This window comes from Electrona antarctica (genome assembly GCF_951216825.1).
Source record: "Electrona antarctica genome assembly, chromosome: 13".
Lineage (NCBI taxonomy): Eukaryota > Metazoa > Chordata > Actinopteri > Myctophiformes > Myctophidae > Electrona > Electrona antarctica.
Window position 1 is genome coordinate 38,887,505 of NC_136794.1, and position 19,100 is coordinate 38,906,604.

General features: G+C 46.1%; 1 protein-coding gene across 2 annotated transcripts in view; it reads right to left on the reverse strand.

Annotated features, from left to right (window-relative positions):
• The window catches only part of kansl1l (KAT8 regulatory NSL complex subunit 1-like), a 56,376-nt gene that overhangs the window by 33,254 nt on the left and 4,022 nt on the right, over positions 1-19,100 (reverse strand). For both annotated transcript variants that reach the window (XM_079519156.1, XM_079519155.1), the window contains exons 2-3: positions 17,642-18,881; positions 8,500-8,523 (exon numbers count right to left, since the gene is read on the reverse strand). In XM_079519156.1, coding sequence (XP_079375282.1) covers positions 8,500-8,523; positions 17,642-18,813 — 1,196 coding nt within the window. In that variant the 5' untranslated portion in view covers positions 18,814-18,881. The remainder of the gene's footprint in view (positions 1-8,499; positions 8,524-17,641; positions 18,882-19,100) is intronic.

The following is a 19,100-nucleotide window of genomic DNA, read 5'->3' on the forward strand; positions in this document are numbered from 1 at the left end:
GACTCGGCCCCAGACTTTTTTTTCTCTCCCTGGAAATAAAAACTTCTGGGTTTCCGAGGCTACTGACGCAGTGACGCTGCTAGGAGGCACTCGTATATGTGCCACAAATCAGTGACCAACTCCAGATATAAGTAATGGTTGAAGATGGATGGATGGACCGTCATGTGACAAAGTATAACATAAGGCTTAAGGGGTTAATCGATTCACTGATATAACAAAATACAAAAATACCAAAAACAAAGTGATTATTATTTAAGTTAAGTTTTGCCATAACCATTTCTTTGGCATAAATCAGGTAGCTTTAAAAGGTACGGCCATGACAGCAATGGTAGGAAAAAAGATATATAATATTAATCATATTCGGTATTCAGCCAACTGTTTCCTATAATCGGTATTCGGTTTCGGCCAAGAATTTCCCTTTCGGTGCATCCATAGCTGCAGCCCTAGTTTGTTGTTATGGATGCAGAGCTCACACATCGACACATATTGTGCAGTACACTCACTGTATACACACACCTCTACTGGACAGAACTATTGACAGATCATGTCTCTTGTACATATTAGGTGGGGCAAGACAATGTTTGCATAGCTTCCACTGCCTTCTTGACAATGAGAAAGCCATTAAACCATTTTCTCAGCCAAATCCCAGCTTAGGAGACAGGCCAGCCCCAACTAGTAGCTGGGGGAGTAGAGCAGGCCAGCCCCAACTAGTAGCTGGGGGAGTAGAGCTTTAGAGACAGGCCAGCCCCAACTAGTAGCTGGGGAAGTAGAGCTTTAGAGACAGGCCAGCCCCAACTAGTAGCTGGGGGAGTAGAGCTTTAGGAGACAGGCCAGCCCCAACTAGTAGCTGGGGGAGTAGAGCTTTAGAGACAGGCCAGCCCCAACTAGTAGCTGGGGGAGTAGAGCTTTTAGGAGACAGGCCAGCCCCAACTAGTAGCTGGGGGAGTAGAGCTTAGGAGACAGGCCAGCCCCAACTAGTAGCTGGGGGAGTAGAGCTTTTAGGAGACAGGCCAGCCCCAACTAGTAGCTGGGGGAGTAGAGCTTTAGAGACAGGCCAGCCCCAACTAGTAGCTGGGGGAGTAGAGCTTTAGGAGACAGGCCAGCCCCAACTAGTAGCTGGGGGAGTAGAGCTTTAGAGACAGGCCAGCCCCAACTAGTAGCTGGGGGAGTAGAGCTTTTAGGAGACAGGCCAGCCCCAACTAGTAGCTGGGGGAGTAGAGCTTAGGAGACAGGCCAGCCCCAACTAGTAGCTGGGGGAGTAGAGCTTTTAGGAGACAGGCCAGCCCCAACTAGTAGCTGGGGGAGTAGAGCTTTAGAGACAGGCCAGCCCCAACTAGTAGCTGGGGGAGTAGAGCTTTAGGAGACAGGCCAGCCCCAACTAGTAGCTGGGGGAGTAGAGCTTAGGAGACAGGCCAGCCCCAACTAGTAGCTGGGGGAGTAGAGCTTAGGAGACAGGCCAGCCCCAACTAGTAGCTGGGGGAGTAGAGCTTTAGGAGACAGGCCAACCCCAACTAGTAGCTGGGGGAGTAGAGCTTTAGGAGACAGGCCAGCCCCAACTAGTAGCTGGGGGAGTAGAGCTTAGGAGACAGGCCAGCCCCAACTAGTAGCTGGGGGAGTAGAGCTTAGGAGACAGGCCAGCCCCAACTAGTAGCTGGGGGAGTAGAGCTTTTTCAAACACAGTTTTTTGGCTCTCGTATGGGGCATTTAAAGTTTGCAGGGTGTGCCCCACAGTTTTACCCATTTTGGGCAGAAACCCTTTTTGGTGTTTCAAGCATTATGTTATGCTTTAGCTATTTAGAAATGGCAGATCTACAAGCTTGTAGGTCTGCTATTTTTGAAAAATCATGAAAATGTGGCGCAAATCTTTATATATTCTTTCAGAGCGAACGTTTTTAGCTCAAATCTTAGCTTCTGGGGGGGTCCCTGGAACAACATATTTTCAGATGGGGGTCGGCGGCCAATTACATACATTTTTGGGGTCCTTGACATGAAAATGTATGAACCACTGACCACTATGAAACATAGGTTTTTCTGAAAACTGTCAGGATTTAGAAGACATTTTTTTTTAGAAATGGGTTAAGTTTGCAGGGTGACCAGAGGCGATAGAGCCTTTTCCATCATAGCCCGCAAATTATGGAATGCGCTCCCCCCCCCCAATGTCAAACCGGCCCCCTCCATTGAGACCTTTAAATCCCTCCTAAAGACCCACCTCTACACCTTGGCTTTTAACCCTGGTTGAGTTTCCATGGTCCATGTTTTGTATCCGTTGTGTATTTTTTGTATGTTTGCTGTTGTTCTCTGCGTTTAGCTACAGTGTATTTAGTTTTATTCTGTACAGCACTTTGTAAACTCTGGAGTTGTAAAATGTGCTTTATAAATAGAGTGGATTGGATTGGATTGGGTGTGCCCCGCACTTTAACTTTCCAAGAATTAAGCTAGTCCAGGGTGGCCGCAAAACTTGCTTCCCATATGTCAAAAATTATGAACACATGGGAAAATGAGAACTAGCCAAGGGCCAGGGCTGTTGAGGAATGCTGCACGAGCAGAAAAGCAGCTATTTGGATGTTTGGTTTGAAATGGAAGTGCCACTCTGCTCAAGCAGCTGCAGGCCTTTATTATATCTCAGCATGTTTTTATTTATTATTTTTGTCAGAATACTTTCTGACAATTTCTGTGAATGAGTGGTTCTCAACTTGTGGGCCGGGGTCCACTGGTGGGCCGTGAGGGTATTGCATGATCATGATGGCCCCCAAATAATTGGCAAAAAGCTAAGATTTGAACTAGGGATGTCCGATAGACTTTTTTGCCGATATCCAATATTCTGATATTGTCCAGCTCTTCATTTCCGTTATTAACCGATACAGTATATGCAGGCCTTTTCACCAAAAGTCAACTAATTGCTATGAAACAACATATCTATACGTAATCAAATAAAATACAGTAGCTACAATATCAATATAACCCTATAAATATCATCCAACTATAAATGTCACGTCTCTGTCTGTCTGTCTGTCTGTCTGTCAGGGAGTGCAGTGCCCGGTATCGAGTTGGTCGGACCCACAGTTCTCCAGAACCACCACAAAAGGGCTCTGGTCAAGCTCTGCCAGCGGGCCTCACCCTCACCTGTGCAATTTCCAGCCTCTGCCTCAGCCAATTGATTGCCATGGCAACCCCACACCTGACAATTGATTACTTAACCAGTCCACTTTTCACAGTCAGTCAGTTTGCCCTCTTCAGACACAGGCAGATAGAGATCTCCATGTGGGACACTGCCAGATGGTTAAAACGGGTGCTATGACAAGTTGACAACGGGTATTATTAGGTTCCCAAGTTGCATCGTTCTCAAGTAGGCCGGTGGCCGACGGGCACGTACAGGTCTAGTCTTAACAATGGGACGGACAGGTCTAGTCTGAACAATGGGACGTACAGGTCTAGTCTGAACAATGGGACGGACAGGTCTAGTCTGAACAATGGGACGGACAGGTCTAGTCTGAACAATGGGACGGACAGGTCTAGTCTGAACAATGGGACGGACAGGTCTAGTCTGAACAATGGGACGGACAGGTCTAGTCTGAACAATGGGACGGACAGGTCTAGTCTGAACAATGGGACGGACAGGTCTAGTCTGAACAATGGGACGGACAGGTCTAGTCTGAACAATGGGACGGACAGGTCTAGTCTGAACAATGGGACGGACAGGTCTAGTCTGAACAATGGGACGTACAGGTCTAGTCTGAACAATGGGACGTACAGGTCTAGTCTGAACAATGGGACGTACAGGTCTAGTCTGAACAATGGGACGGACAGGTCTAGTCTGAACAATGGGACGGACAGGTCTAGTCTGAACAATGGGACGGACAGGTCTAGTCTGAACAATGGGACGTACAGGTCTAGTCTGAACAATGGGACGTACAGGTCTAGTCTGAACAATGGGACGTACAGGTCTAGTCTGAACAATGGGACGTACAGGTCTAGTCTGAACAATGGGACGTACAGGTCTAGTCTGAACAATGGGACCCAGTGCATCACGTAGGCCTACAGGTCTAGTCTGAACAATGGGACCCAGTGCATCACGTACAGGTCTAGTCTGAACAATGGGACCCAGTGCATCACGTACAGGTCTAGTCTGAACAATGGGACCCAGTGCATCACGTAGGCCTACAGGTCTAGTCTGAACAATGGGACCCAGTGCATCACGGACAGGTCTAGTCTGAACAATGGGACGGACAGGTCTAGTCTGAACAATGGGACGTACAGGTCTAGTCTGAACAATGGGACCCAGTGCATCCCTGCTTGGCCAATCAATAACAGGATTGAGCAGTAGTATTTTGTTAACGTTATTTCTGCAAGAACAGGACACTTGATTTGATATTGCTATTGAGTATTAGAACCAATTATTATGTTATTTGTTATATCCACAGGTTGACGAATTAGACATACTGTAGCTAATGTTCTGGACATACTTTACATTTTATCGTGAAAACATCCATAGACATTCTACCCGGAAATACCTGTTTCTTCTTGTTTGTTTACGAACATTCAAACATTCTGATATGGTCTATATTGACACGCCCAAAATAGGGTCATCGGCTGCATGCATAATACTGATACCTCCTACCGGGGTATCACCAAGTCAAATAAAGGCCGATATATCGGCCAGACCATTACTATATCGGTCCAGCTCTTATTCTCAAAGCTGGATTTATTTTCCCCCAAGAGGGGCGATTAACAACCTCTCCAGTGAGAAGGAGACGTGCAATTCAAGGAGGACATGCCATACAAATGTCTCTTCGTGGGGAGCCATTGAGGGAAGCACAGAAAAGCAATTGTACACAGCAGGGGGACGTATTTAGACAAAAGGCAGGCTTAAAACTGCCTTTTGTTAGGACACACATGCGCGCACACACACACACACGGCCACACACTCTCACACTCGCACTCACACACACACACACACACACAAGAAGCCCTCCCTGTCTCTCCAGAGCTAGTAAAAACGTAATGTGTGTTCCTTTGTCGTCAGCGATGTTTATTGTTTACTGGAATCACAGCATACTTACAGACCAATCCCAGAGCGACCACTGGGCTTTATAGCCAGACAGAATTAGAACCGCCACAGGGACGTGCACACATAGACATCAAATGGGGGTTTCAGCCTTAGAGTATATATGAAATAGAGACGGCACCCGGAGGAAACCCTGAGGCGAAATGGACATAGTGGCCGAATTTGGTATTGCAGTTTGGACCCAAACACATGAACGCATGGGCGACTGTGGCTCAAGAGGTAGAGCAGGTCGTCCAATGATCCATGGGTCGGTGGTTCGAATCCCGGCTCCTCCTGTCTACATGTCGAAGTGTCCTTGGGCAAGACACTGAACCCCAAATTGCTCCCGATGTGCTGGTTGGTACCTTGCATGGCTTCCACCTCAATTGGTGTATGAATGTGTGTGTGAATGGGTGAATGTAATGCACAATCTATGTAAAAGCGCCTTGGATAAAGGCGCTATATAAATGCACCATTTACCATTTAACGCGCTGGTCCGTTGACTATCATTGCGCACGTTCATGACGACACGTGAACGCTGTTTCATACGTGAACGCAGGTGAACACGTGCAATGATAGTCAACGGCCAGCGCGTTCATGTGTTTGGGTCCAATCCATCCCAGAATGCACTCTGATCCTACCCGGAAGGAGGAGTGAAATCGCCTCATGCGCTTTTGAGCAACTTTACTTAACCCATTTTGACCTGAGATCAGATTCTAAAAATGTCTTCTACATCCTGACAGTTTTCTGAAAAAGCTATGTTTCTATGTCAGTCGTTCTTCGATTTTTCAAAAATAGCAGACCTACCGAGTGGCGCGCTACGAGCTTGTAGATCTGCTATGTTTCAATAGCTAAAGCATAACATAATGCTAACACCAAAAGGGGTTCCCGCCCCAAAATGGGTTAATGCAAGTGGATGGGAGGAGAACTCGGGTGCCATCTCTATTCATATACACTCTAAGGGCTCCATTTTTGTCACCGCTAAACCCCTTATCCCTAAACTTCTTCGCCAGTCTACAAGCTCACAACGTGTCAATGTAGATTGGCTAGTTGAATTATTCAAAAATGTTTTTCAAAATAGTAAAAAAAAGGCAAAGAAGTTTACGGATAAGGGGTTTAGCGGTGACGAAAATGGAGCCCTAAGGGTTTCAGCCCCTGCTGCCCTTTTACCTGTCTGTAAAACAACTGCCCTTTCCAGACCAACGAATGCAGCGTTTACTACACGGTGCCACTGCCTTTCCAGACCAACGAATGCAGCGTTTACTACACGGTGCCACTGCCTTTCCATGCCACGCCGGAAGGCAGCCTTCAGGAGAATTGCTTTTTTCCCCCTAAGTATTCTCCTGAACTTGAACACAGCATTTTGCGTTGAACTAATTTGTTTTGAAATCCATGTCGTTACACACCGACATCTCCACTAGTTGAAGAGTGCTGGGTTGTGCCCAGAAAATAGCTGATCTACAAGCTCTCAACGCGTCGCAGTGTGACGTGTTGTGAGCTTGTAGATCTGCTATTTTTGGTCCAAAAGTGCCCTCTCACTCCTCTTAACACTCTCTGCACGTCCCTGCCAGAGATGTGAACATGATTTAGCCCAATTTTCCTCTAAAGCAGAGAGCAGAACTAACGTTTTTTTAACAAGCGTCTATGGGTTGAGCCATCTCATTTTAAAATACAATGAGGACGGATATGAAACCAAAGCTTGAAATGCCTCCAAGCACCATGTCTATATAACATTATACGGAACGAACTGCATCCTCATTCCATCACCACACATACCATTTTTTTCCCCTTTTTTTCTTCTTCTATTTTTTACATCATTGCCGCCTCAGGGCAACAGCAGGAGTGAAGTATTGGAATTAAAATGTGGAGCTCTTGGAAATACAATCTACATAATAGTGAAACCATCATGGCTCACAGTGTTGCCCGTGATGTTACATGATCATTCAAATGTGTCCGATAATGATTTAACCAATAACCGCTGTAATATGATGTATGATCAATAATGCCAATAAATGCCCAAAACGTACGCAATATTCTCCATCTCATGATACATGTGCATGAATTTACTAAATTCCCTGGCTGCTGATTCGGGAGCCGGTTTGGCTTTTCACAAATGTGACCAGGTCTAGCAAAATGGTCCTCATCTCGCCTATAATGAAAAGGCAGAAAATCTAAAATAAACTTGTTTTTTGTATTTTTGTGATTTGTTTTTTTTTCATATTAACACAGCTTGAATGTTGAAGAAAGTTTTCATTCCAACAGATTATTGATTTGGGCAAATTAAATGTATACATTTATAAGTCAAAGTAACATTTCAACACCTAGAGCTGGCTCTAGGTGTTGAAATGTTGTGAACATTCAAAGGGGATTTTCTCAGCTTTGGGTAAAACGGCACAATCATTTTAAAATGGTCATATCTCCTTCAAATATTTTCCAATTTCATTGAATGATACATCATATGAAAGCTTACATTCTGTACTTTAATAATCTGTAAAAAAACTGAAAGAATACTCTGGTCGAGATGAGGCCCTATTTGCCAGACCCAAATGTGGATTGAGTAAAGGAAATCTGGTCCTAGATCCCCCACCCCAGTTCAATTAATGGTTGGTGTGAGATTGTAAGGGGGAAAAGGTTAACCACTTTGTCAGAAAAACACCCTACATCCCAGCCTCCCTCCCTCTGCCAGCATGCTGTTGACATTGACGTCAAGCCAACCTTCACACATTCTGGTCCAGGATGTGTGGTGGTTTAAGAATACTGGACAACTCACCCTGGTGCTTGAATACTGGACAACTCACCCCGGTGCTTATGAATACTGAACAACTCACCCTGGTGCTTACGAATACTGGACAACTCACCCTGGTGCTTGAATACTGGACAACTCACCCCGGTGCTTGAATACTGGACAACTCACCCCGGTGCTTATGAATACTGGACAACTCACCCTGGTGCTTGAATACTGGACAACTCACCCTGGTGCTTACGAATACTGGACAACTCACCCTGGTGCTTGAAAACTGGACAACTCACCCCGGTGCTTGAATACTGGACAACTCACCCTGGTGCTTGAATACTGGACAACTCACCCCGGTGCTTATGAATACTGGACAACTCACCCCGGTGCTTGAATACTGGACAACTCACCCCGGTGCTTGAATACTGCTGGACAACTCACCCCGGTGCTTGAATACTGGACAACTCACCCCGGTGCTTAAATACTGGACAACTCACCCCGGTGCTTGAATACTGGACAACTCACCCCGCTGCTTGAATACTGGACAACTCACCCCGGTGCTCGAATACTGGACAACTCACCCCGGTGCTTAAATACTGGACAACTCACCCCGCTGCTTGAATACTGGACAACTCACCCTGGTGCTCGAATACTGGACAACTCACCCTGGTGCTCGAATACTGGACAACTCACCCCGGTGCTTGAATACTGGACAACTCACCCCGGTGCTTGCACGTTTTCCCTCCTGGAATATTTCCCCCAGTGAGGGGGATAAATGAGACGTAGCTTGCAGAGTTAGTTCATTCAGACATACTCGAGGGGGTTTATGCCGTGCTCAAAGACGCATACTATACTCAAGGGGTTAACATGCTGCATTACTATGTAGGCATATAAGTGCGTGCAAGTCCCACACGTCATTCGCCGGTGCGGCAGTCAGCTGACCAATTGGGCGGGCTACTTAAAGGACAACTTTAGTTTTTTTCAACCAAGGTTCATGTTTTAGGTTGTTATTAGAGAAAGTATAAGAGTGTTATTTTTTTTTTCATTTGCTGCTTTCTTTCGTTTTAGCGATGTTAGCTATTTTTGACAGGGGGCGGGGGCATTCGAACATGGGGCTAAATATGTATTTTGTTACAAAATGTTATAGCGATTTATTTTTTTATTATTTACTATAGTCCTACTAGACCCCAGGAAATTACATCTGGCCACAAAAGATCACTGAATGTGAAGGGGGTGACAAACTGACCTGTTGAGCCATACAACACAGTATGGCAGCCCCCTATAGTACCCCCTTCACATTCAGTAGATCCTGTGATCTTCTGTGGCCAGATTTAATTTCCTGGGGTCTAGTAGGACTATAGTAAATAATACAAAAATAAATCGCTATAAAATATTGTAAAAAAATACATATTTAGCCCCCTGTTCGAATGCACCCGCCCCCCTGTCAAAAATAGCTAAAATCGCTAAAATGAAAGAAAGCAGCAAATGAAAAAAAAAGAACACTCATCTTATACTCTCTCTAATAACAACCTAAAACATGAACCTTGGTTGAAAAAAAACTAAAGTTGTCCTTTAAGCTCACTAGACTGCATGCTCTTCCTGCCTTCCTCTGCACATGGTTCCTGGTTGTATGTGATGTTTTCTCCCACCACCACCCCAGCACCACCGGTGGGCTCTGCTATTTATGCTCCCCATGGGGGGGGGGGGGGGGGGGGGGGTTATTGTATATCTATCTCCCTGCTCGTAATGTTTTATGTTGGTGCTTAATTGTGCCGAGCAGGGAGAAAATCCAGCAGAGCCGAACACCAAGTCAAATATCATATGCATTCATTCATTACTCATTCTGTAATAAATATTGGTAAATCTATTCGTGAGTTGTCTGACTGAATTTGTAATATGCTATTGGCTGTTTGTATTCTTTTTGGAAAAATATAATATTTTTTATAATAATTTATAATATTTCCTATGGAAAGGTTTTATCATTTTACTTATATTGACCCTATAAACAATTTAGTATAATTTAGTAAGGTTTTGCCCACTCAAATGGTACCTGGTCAGATAATCCCCATGAACCTGTGAACCGACTTCACTGTAGTAGCCTTTTCATAAATTATATTTGTACTTAGGCTGTCTGCTGTCGTGAAAGTTTATAGTTATAAAAGAAAAAAGCTAAATTAAGAAGTTATATTCAATTCAAAGAGGACTACATGACTGAACCTTATGTTGCATTTAATTTAAAAAGAGGACAGAGGTCCCTCTGTGCCCAGTTAAGATCTGGTGCTTTACCTCTGGCAGTTGAGGTGGGCAGATATACTGGCATTCCTGAGGAGCAGCGACTGTGTGCTCTTTGTGACCTGGGAGTTGTAGAGGATGAGTTTCATTTTGTTTTCTATTGTCCACTATATCATGATTTAAGAAACTTTTTATTTGAAAAAAATCAGGATAAGAACCCAGGTCTGTTTTGGATGTCTGAGTGTTTTATGTTAAATTGGTTGTTCAGTAATGACGTTTTTGTTTTTGGAAAATTCATAGAGAAGACATGGCAGTTACGTTGGAGAACGATGTATCCATGAGTAACTGTCTATTTGTGTATATGTATCATTATATATGTACAATTTTGTGAGTGTCTTGTAAGCCCGTGCGGGCTGGGCATCTTATGATGTAGGACACTTTAATAAAAACTCTATCTATATATATAGATATTCAAAGTCCAGCTGTTATGTCTGCCGTACAGATCCCAACCCTCACTGGGGAAGATGCCGGGAGGAAAACAGAAAAGGGGTGAGTTGTCCTGTTACCGTGGTTAGTACCACTGGTGACTTTTACTGGTACTGGGAGGGAGAGAGTCGGCCTACCGTAAATCCTTAGAGTATACTATATATGAATAGAGACGGCACCCGGAGGAAACCCTGAGGCGAAATGGACATAGTGGCCGAACGCGCTGGTCCGTTGACTATCATTGTGCACGTTCATGATGACAGGTGAACGCTGTTTCAGTGCAATGATAGTCAACGGCCAGCACGTTCATGAGTTTGGCCCAATTAATCCCAGAATGCACTCTGTTTCTACCCGGAAGGAGGAGTGAAATCGCCTCATGCGCTTTTGAGCAACTTAATGCAAGTGGATGGGAGGAGAACTCCAAAAACCTAAATCTCCCGTCCAAAATTCACAAGGGGCTGAACAGAACAAGAGAGTGTTGTCCAGGCATGTTCTGACCTTCAAAGAGTCCAACCAAAAACCTGAATGAGACATTCCGTGTATCAAAGCCAGACAACCTGTGTTGTTTATGGCAGCAAATTTCTATTTTTGTTTTAGTCATATAGTCTCTTGAAACTTTTTCATTTAGATTTAGTCACATTTTAGTCACAAACAGTGTTTTAGTGTTTAGTCTAGTTTGAGTCGACTAAATATCATAATATTTTTGTCGACTAAATCTACAGGTGATTTAGTCGAAATTAGCCGATCTACAAGCTTGTAGATCTGCTATTTTCAGCATGCAACCGAGTGTAAAATGACTTATACTGGATCTCTTGTCCACTAGTCCCTTCATAACATTTTAGTCTAGTTTTTATTTGTTGACAAAATCGACACACAGATTGAGTCGAGATCGAGGTTTCAAAAATAGAACCTCACAGATGTGACTGAAATGTTTCACCTCTAAATCGACAATCAACAAGCTGTACCCCTTTCCTAAATGTTAAAAAACTGCAGTTTCTCATATAATAATAATAATAATAATAATAATAATGTTGATGACATGTAATACAGCTCAAAGTGCTTTACAAAGCAAGAATAAAGTGCTTTATAGAAACAGTACAATATGATGTTTGTACTATAGGCCTGATATACACCATACCCTAGAGAGATTGATTTGCGATAGCTTGCCACAATATCAGACAAGGCCTCCCACAAATAGACTTCCCCAGAAAACCGACAACAGCATCCTATTATCATTCCTGTGTTGCATGTGCACAGTGTTTCCGCTGTGTGCCTCTAGGTGTCTTGGCTTGCCGCCACCACCACCGCCACCACCACCACCACAAATAACTCTGGCTGTAAAACCTTCTACGATGCCATGTCGTGCCATGTTGTCTAAGGAAGGAGCACGACAACGTAGGAAAGGACATAAATATGAGAAGCACTTTGGGTTTCGTTCACGCCAAGGTCGACTTCAGTCAAGCGGGTTAATAATCCAACTCCTCCTTGAGCAAAGACAGGAGTGAGTTTGGACCTGCGTGCGTGCGTGCGTGCGTGCGTGCGTGCGTGCGTGCGTGCGTGCGTGCGTGCGTACAAACACACACAATAGTTTTAGCAACTGGGGCAGGATGGCACAGGCTGTTGAAATCTTCACGACTGCAGCAAGGAAAGTGCATGTTAGCGTATACATGTGTTGGTGTGTGTGTGTGTGGGGACGGGGGGGACGGGGGGGGGGGGGGGGGTGAGGGGGGGGGGGGACGGTATCTCAGCCAAAGACAAACAGTGAAAAGTCACGCTCTATACAGCTGGGAGAAAACGGAAAATGTTCTATGCCAGGTCATAGTAGACAAACATTCGGCGAAAATAAGCAACCCGTCTGCAAAACAATAGCAGATCTACAAGCCCACAATGCATTACGTGTTTGTTGTGGGCTTATACTTTAGACCAGTGGTTCCAAAACTGTGGTGCGTGCACCCCTTGTGGTGCGCGAGCGTCTTCTAGGGGGTGCTGTGGTGCGTGCACCCCTTGTGGTGCGCGAGCGCCTTCTAGGGGGTGTGCGTCATGAAAAGGCTAATGGTGGTGCTATAGTTTTATTTTAAATATATTAACCATGTTAGACTCATTGAAAACGTCGTTTTTAATGTACTATGAGGGGACCATTATATTTCTAATATTGAAAAACAAAATAAGACTAGAAAAAGTGCCCTTCTGGGCACAGGTCTCCACCAGGAGGATAGGAGTGTGTGTGTGATGTTTGGCAAAATGTTTAGGAGCAATATAAACGTGTGTGTGTGTGACGCGGCTTGGCCTGTTGTAGCGCCACCATGAGGCTGATTTGAAAACTGTCAAGGGGCATTTCTTCCAAAGCCTAGTGGGAATATGCATGGACAGTTTCACCACAATCGGACGTTTGAGTAGTTGTGGCGATTTGTACAAAACGGGTACAAAGCGGGCTACTCCTGAAAGGTTTAGAAGCCAATCGTAGCCAATGAGGGTGGATTATGAGAAATCAAACAAACCCGTGTTGATCACATGACTATGAAGAGCATGTGTACCGATTTGCGTGAAATGTGGATAAAATCTGAAGGAGTAATATTAGAAAATGTGTTTTACATAGGTCGGCCTCCTGGTGGCGCTATAAAGAGCAGATGTGAAAAATTCCAGGCAAAGGTTTTTCCTTGGCCTCTAGGGAGTTGGCATACAAAGTTATCCACAGATCCGTGCAGTTAGATGTAAAAACACTTTTCGGCCAGTTATAGCGCCACCATTAGGCTGAGTTGAAAATGTTCATGTGGCATTTCTTCCTCGGCCTAGTGGGAATGTGCGTGCACAATTTCACGGAAATCACACAATGTGTTCATGATTTGCAGCATTTAGTTAGAATCTGAGCACTCTTGCGAACTTTGGAAGCCAATCTTAGCCAATCAGGATGGATTCTGAGAAATCTGAAAGACCCGTTTCGTTGAATGGCTCTAGAGAGACTGTGTACCAATTTGCGTGATGTTTGGACAAAATCTGTAGGTGTACTGTCCAAAAACTTGTTTTGCACAAAGCGGCCTCCTGGTGGCGCTATAACAGGCCGTTCTGGAAAGTTTGGGGCAGAGGTTCATCGTTGGCATCCAGGGAGTGTGTGTGCAAAATGTGGCATCGACCGGGTTAACGGTGCCGGAGATTAGCTGTTCACAGACGGAAGGACGGACGGACGGACGGACACACACACGGACGGACGGACGGAGTGCAAAACATACTCTCTCCCCATGCCTTCGGCCTGGTGGAGACAAAAATGGCGGTCCATATTATTATTATTATTATTATTATTATTATAGGTGGGGGTTCCAGGGGGTCCCCAGTTTAACCACTTTAATCCTAAAGTACATCAGCATATACATCAGCTATTTAAAAAAGAAATCCTGTAAATATAATATAACAATTCTGGAATATTTTGTTAACACAAATATTGTATGAGCATACCTGGCACCAAATATTTTCAAATGGGGGTCTGCTTTAAAGAAAATGCGTATTAATTTGGGGACATGGAAAGGTTTGAGAACCACTGATACATGTGATCTGTCATCTATTCTGAATCACCCTGTTGGTCTGAATGGAAACAAATAACAGCTGCAGCTGACGTCAATGAACTGCAGGGTGCAGGCCGCCTGGAGGCAGTGGAACCAACCGTTCAAATCCATCTACTCCCGGGATATTTGATCAAAATTCACCAATATCTAATGAAAATGTTGGGCTTTTGTCTGAGTTTTATGACATGAAGGTTTTATGAGCCCATGGAAATTGCAGTTTTATGAAAATTCTGCCCCTAAAATTCACAGTATGGTAGAGATGTAGCAGAGTGGCTCAGAGCCTCTGCCTGATGGCCTCAAAAGTCTAATATCTCCCCCGGTAGACCTTTGGTCTAGTGGTTAAGATGTTGGACTTTCACACGGGAGGCCCGAGTTTGAATCCCGGGCGTTACAGAGAGTCATGCCAAATAGCGCTGGAACAAGTCTTAATTGGCCAAAGAGGGGCGCTATAGCAATCGTTTGAAAATGAAAACTTTGAACAGGCATAACTCGTCAGTGGTGACAACTGCGGCGGTGCTTGGTAGCTGGAGCAACCCCTCAAGAACATAGGAACACAATATAGCACCCCTGAGCGCCCCTCCGCTCTGAACGACTCACACCTTTACAGGGGGTGGGGGCTTGCGGATTGGGCCACTGGGGGGTGGGCGTTGCCTGTTCCCTGTTCACAGAAACAGGTATTAAAATGCTAATATGGTGGCTTTTGTTTTAACCTGCCAGGTAAGAGTATAAATGTTGGCCTGGGCCGTGGCTCAGTGGTCCAGGCACCTTGGCTGGTAATCCAGTCTGGCAGTGTGCCGCGGGTTCGACTCCCGATCCCGACGGCCTTTACTGCATGTCTTTCCCCCCATCTATCCCCCCATTTCCTGTCAGCCTACTGTCTGTCCCTCCATAAAATATATAAAATAAAGGCGAAAGCCACAAAAAAAACATTTAAGAGTATAAATGTTGCAGTACAGTACCCTTTCTTTCTCACTTGTCTGACTACGATGAAGCCACCACCAGCGAAGAAGGGATTCAGTCGTCCAGTCGACTCTACAATTTGCCGGCGCCGCTGCCCGCCAAGACCCCGGCGCCTGCCGACCAGACCCCGGCGCCCGCCGACAACGATGGCCAGCCTGTCGTTAAAACCTGCTGACGCAGCGCCAGAACCTGCCGAGGCGGACAGCACTGTCAGTGCCAACATAACGGCTCTTTTAAGAGCCAATAATTCCTTGCATCTAAAAGTGCCAGCAGTAGCCAGCAGCCAGCACCGCCCGTGAACCAAGCGGTAAGGACTGTGACGACGCAGTCACTGGACGACAAGGGACGCACATATCAAGCTAACTAGAAAGAGACATTTCCGTGGATCATGTACGACTCTACTAAAGAAAAGGTGTTTTGTACCCTTTGCTCTCAAGCTTGTGCTCCACTCCCATCCACTCTGGACGCGACTGAGAGACATGGAAAGCGTTTAAACACGTGAAGGGTTTTTCCTCCTTCCTCCAAAAAGCTCTTGAACGCTTCAGAAGGCCACGGAAAATGTGATTTGCATCTTGCCGTCGGCGCTCAAGCCGTTTATAACGTAAAGGCAGGCGTAAAAGTGCTGGCGAAAAGGTCTGTTGGTAAAGAAAAGCAGATGGCTGAAGCAAGAGAAGCTGTAAGGAGAGAAACACCTTCCTCGTGCACTGAATGGAACGTGAATAAGCGGCAAAGCAACAATTACGCTACAATGGACATTCATTAATTATTTGCTGTTGACATTGATCATGCTGAAATGTTGAAACATGATGCTGAAACAATTTAATTCTTTACTGTTGATCATTGATCATGCTGACACAAGTCATGAGTGAATCATGTGTTCATTGTGAACTGAAATCGTACCACTGTGTTTATTAGCAAACTGTAAATAAAGTACCAAACGAAAACCTGTTTTTTTTCCCCGCTGGGAAACCCTGACTCATGTCTTGTTTGGCCAAAAACAAGACATTAAAGTTATGTTTGTCCTCAAATCAACATGTTACAAAACACAGCACGTGGTCTCTGACCCAGCTAGGCTGTTTGTGTAGCTGTTACAACCTGCTGTGTAATCTATGTCTATGGCAAAATAAAGAACACATCTCAAATCCAAACAGACCGAATACTCAAGTCCAAGGAAACAGCTGTAAGCTTGACTAAAAACACTGCTCAGAAACAAGGCCGGTGTCTTAAATGGCAAATTAACAAATGCATTAGAAAAGTGCTTATCAATCAACTTGCTTATAAAAGACTAGACCTGTACGTGCCCGTCGGCTACCGGCCTACTTGAGAACGATGCAACTTGGGAACCTAATAATACCCGTTGTCAACTTGTCATAGCACCCGTTTTAACTGTCTGTCTATGGAGATCTCTGTATCTGCCTGTGTGTGAAGAGGGCAAACTGACTGACTGTGAAAAGTGGACTGGTTAAGTAGTCTAATCAATTGTCAGGTGTGGGGTTGCAATGGCAATCAATTGGCTGAGGAAGAGGCTGAAAATTGCACAGGTGAGGGGATTTAGGCTGATTTAGGCCCACTGGCAGAGCCTGACCAGAGCCTTTTGCGGTGGTTCTGGAGAACCGTGGGTCTGACCGACTCGAGTCCCGGGCACTGCACTCCCTGCGGGGGTGTGGAACGTGTGTGTCGAATATGAAGTCGGTGGGGCGAACGGTTCTCGAGTTACGTGCATTACAACCGTACACACACACACACACACACACACACACACACACACGCACGCAGACACACACACACACACACACAGAGACGTGGCACATTTATCATAGGAAATCCACTGCCATTATCACCTGGCTGTCAGCTAGCTGCTAGTGCACCATATTTGCACTAGAATAATGTGCACATCAAAGCATTAACCACTTGGTAGCCGAATGGTTAGGATTAGGAAGCAATCAGCGACTCCCGGGTTCGATTGCCGGCCATTTATTAAACAGTTTACAGATGGAAGAGACAGTGGTGTCAGAGTAACCAGGGCAACTACCAGAGGGGACTGCAAAGTGCCATACAGATGTAGTGTGTTTGGTAATAAAACAGTCTTCTCTGTTAGAGCCTAGCTCCCTTCACTGGAACAGTCTCCACTACAGAAGTATAAGAGAGAGCTACAACTATTTGACCTTCAAATGTACTTAAAGAAAACCAAATTTGTAATCACGAGTAATTAATTATCCACTCCATTTGTCACTGGCGTCACTGCTCACATTGCACTGTAGTTGTTCTGTCCCCTCCCCTGTAATTTTGTATTGTATATGTTTTTGTATGGATAGTTTTATCACTTTTAAGAGCCTGCTCAGCGACTAGCTCTGGTCCATAATTCTGCCTTGCATGAAGGCTGTATGGGACCGATGGCTCTCAAATGAAATTTGAGAGCTATTTTTGAAAAATCGTGAAAATCTGGCACACATTTTTGAATATATATTTACACCAAATGTCTTTGCCCGTCGAAAATAGCTGACCTACAAGCTCACAACGAGTCACTCACAATGCGATGTGTTTGGAGTATAGGTCTGCTATATTATATATTTTGGCCAAACGTTCACACACTCACAACAACGTATACTTCACTATAGTAGTACTCACGTGGGCTTGCTTCCTCGCGGTCTGCTCTCTAGATCCAACTCCTCGTCCGACGAGCTGCTGCAGGCCGTGGCGTCAGAGTCCAGCGCCTCCTGCAGCCCTCTCAGCACGGCCTGGCTGGAGCAGCAAAACTCCTCTAGCTCCGCGGAAGACTCCAGGGGAGACAGGCGGGTGCCGCAGCCTGTGGTACATCTGCGTGTCGGAGGCTTAGAGTCGTCCTGGGTGTTGGAGGAGACGGAGGAGGAGGAGGAGGTCCCTCGGGTGGAGGAGGAGGAGGTGGTCCCTCGGGTGGAGGAGGAGGAGGTGGTCCCTCGGGTTTGACGAAGGGCCTTCTCCAGGCCCTCCAGCTGCAGGCTGCAGTGCAGCACGGCGTGCCGCCCTTGAAGAGCCTGGAGTCTCCTCTGCAGCCTGGCGGCCCAGCTCTGCAGGCCTGCCTGCCTGGAGAGCTGCCATCGGGTCAGCTCCCTCACCGTCGCCTCCTCCTCCTCCTCCGGCCCTGCTTCGGAGGACACATCAGGCCCACGGTCGGAGTCCGAACCGGCCCCCCAATAAGGCTGTGCCAGAGCTGGGGTGCGATGATGACTGTCCACCACCACCTCCTCCTCCTCCTCCTTTTTCCCCTGGGTCACAGTAACGGGGTGTGTGAGGAGGAGGCCAAGGTGGGCCTTCTTCTTCTCCTCCCCATGGGAGAGCGAAGGAAGAGGAGCAGCAGGGGTCTGGGGAACATGGCGGCCGTCTGGCCGGCCACTGTGTCCCGGCTGCTGCATGCGTGCTTCTTGCCTACTGTGCTCGACGGGGACAGGGAGTGAACGCGTGTCTGGTGCACCTGGGACAAGCCCCGCCGGGGCCGGGGCCACCCCCCGAGGGGAATCCTTGAAGCTTTTGTGGAGGGACAGGAGGCTGAGGATGGAGGCCGCCGGGCTGGGGAGGAGCACGGCCTTGTAATGGGCGGGCGAGGTCGCGCCCGCCAGCATTCGGGGGAGAAGCGGGACCTCCAACGTGGAGAGGCGGAAGTCCATCTTTTGGGAGTAGCCGTCCTCTTTTGTTCTCTTCATCTGAGGCTCCATTTCGACGACGCCGAGCACGGCGGCCCCCCCATCGGAGTCCAAGTTGTTGGTCAGAGGAGAAGACAGGTGGACCCCGTGGCCGTCCATCTTGGTGTGGGCCGGGGCCATTCTAGGTGATCTTGGTGTGGGCCCAATCTGCAGGCTTCACAGGAGCGCCTGTGACGGTCCAATGTTGACTATAGTAAACAAACATACCGATAAATAAATAAACACGTAATTTAACCGCTTAAATCCTATATACACTTCGTCGTTTGATAATAGCTAAACAGACAAACTACTATTTTCGCTAGTAAGGCTATTGAAAATGTTGTCCAAATGAACCAGGATAGTCATCCAGAGATGTATGTATTTATTTTATAAAATCTCTTTATTCGAGGGGAAACCTGGCCAAGACA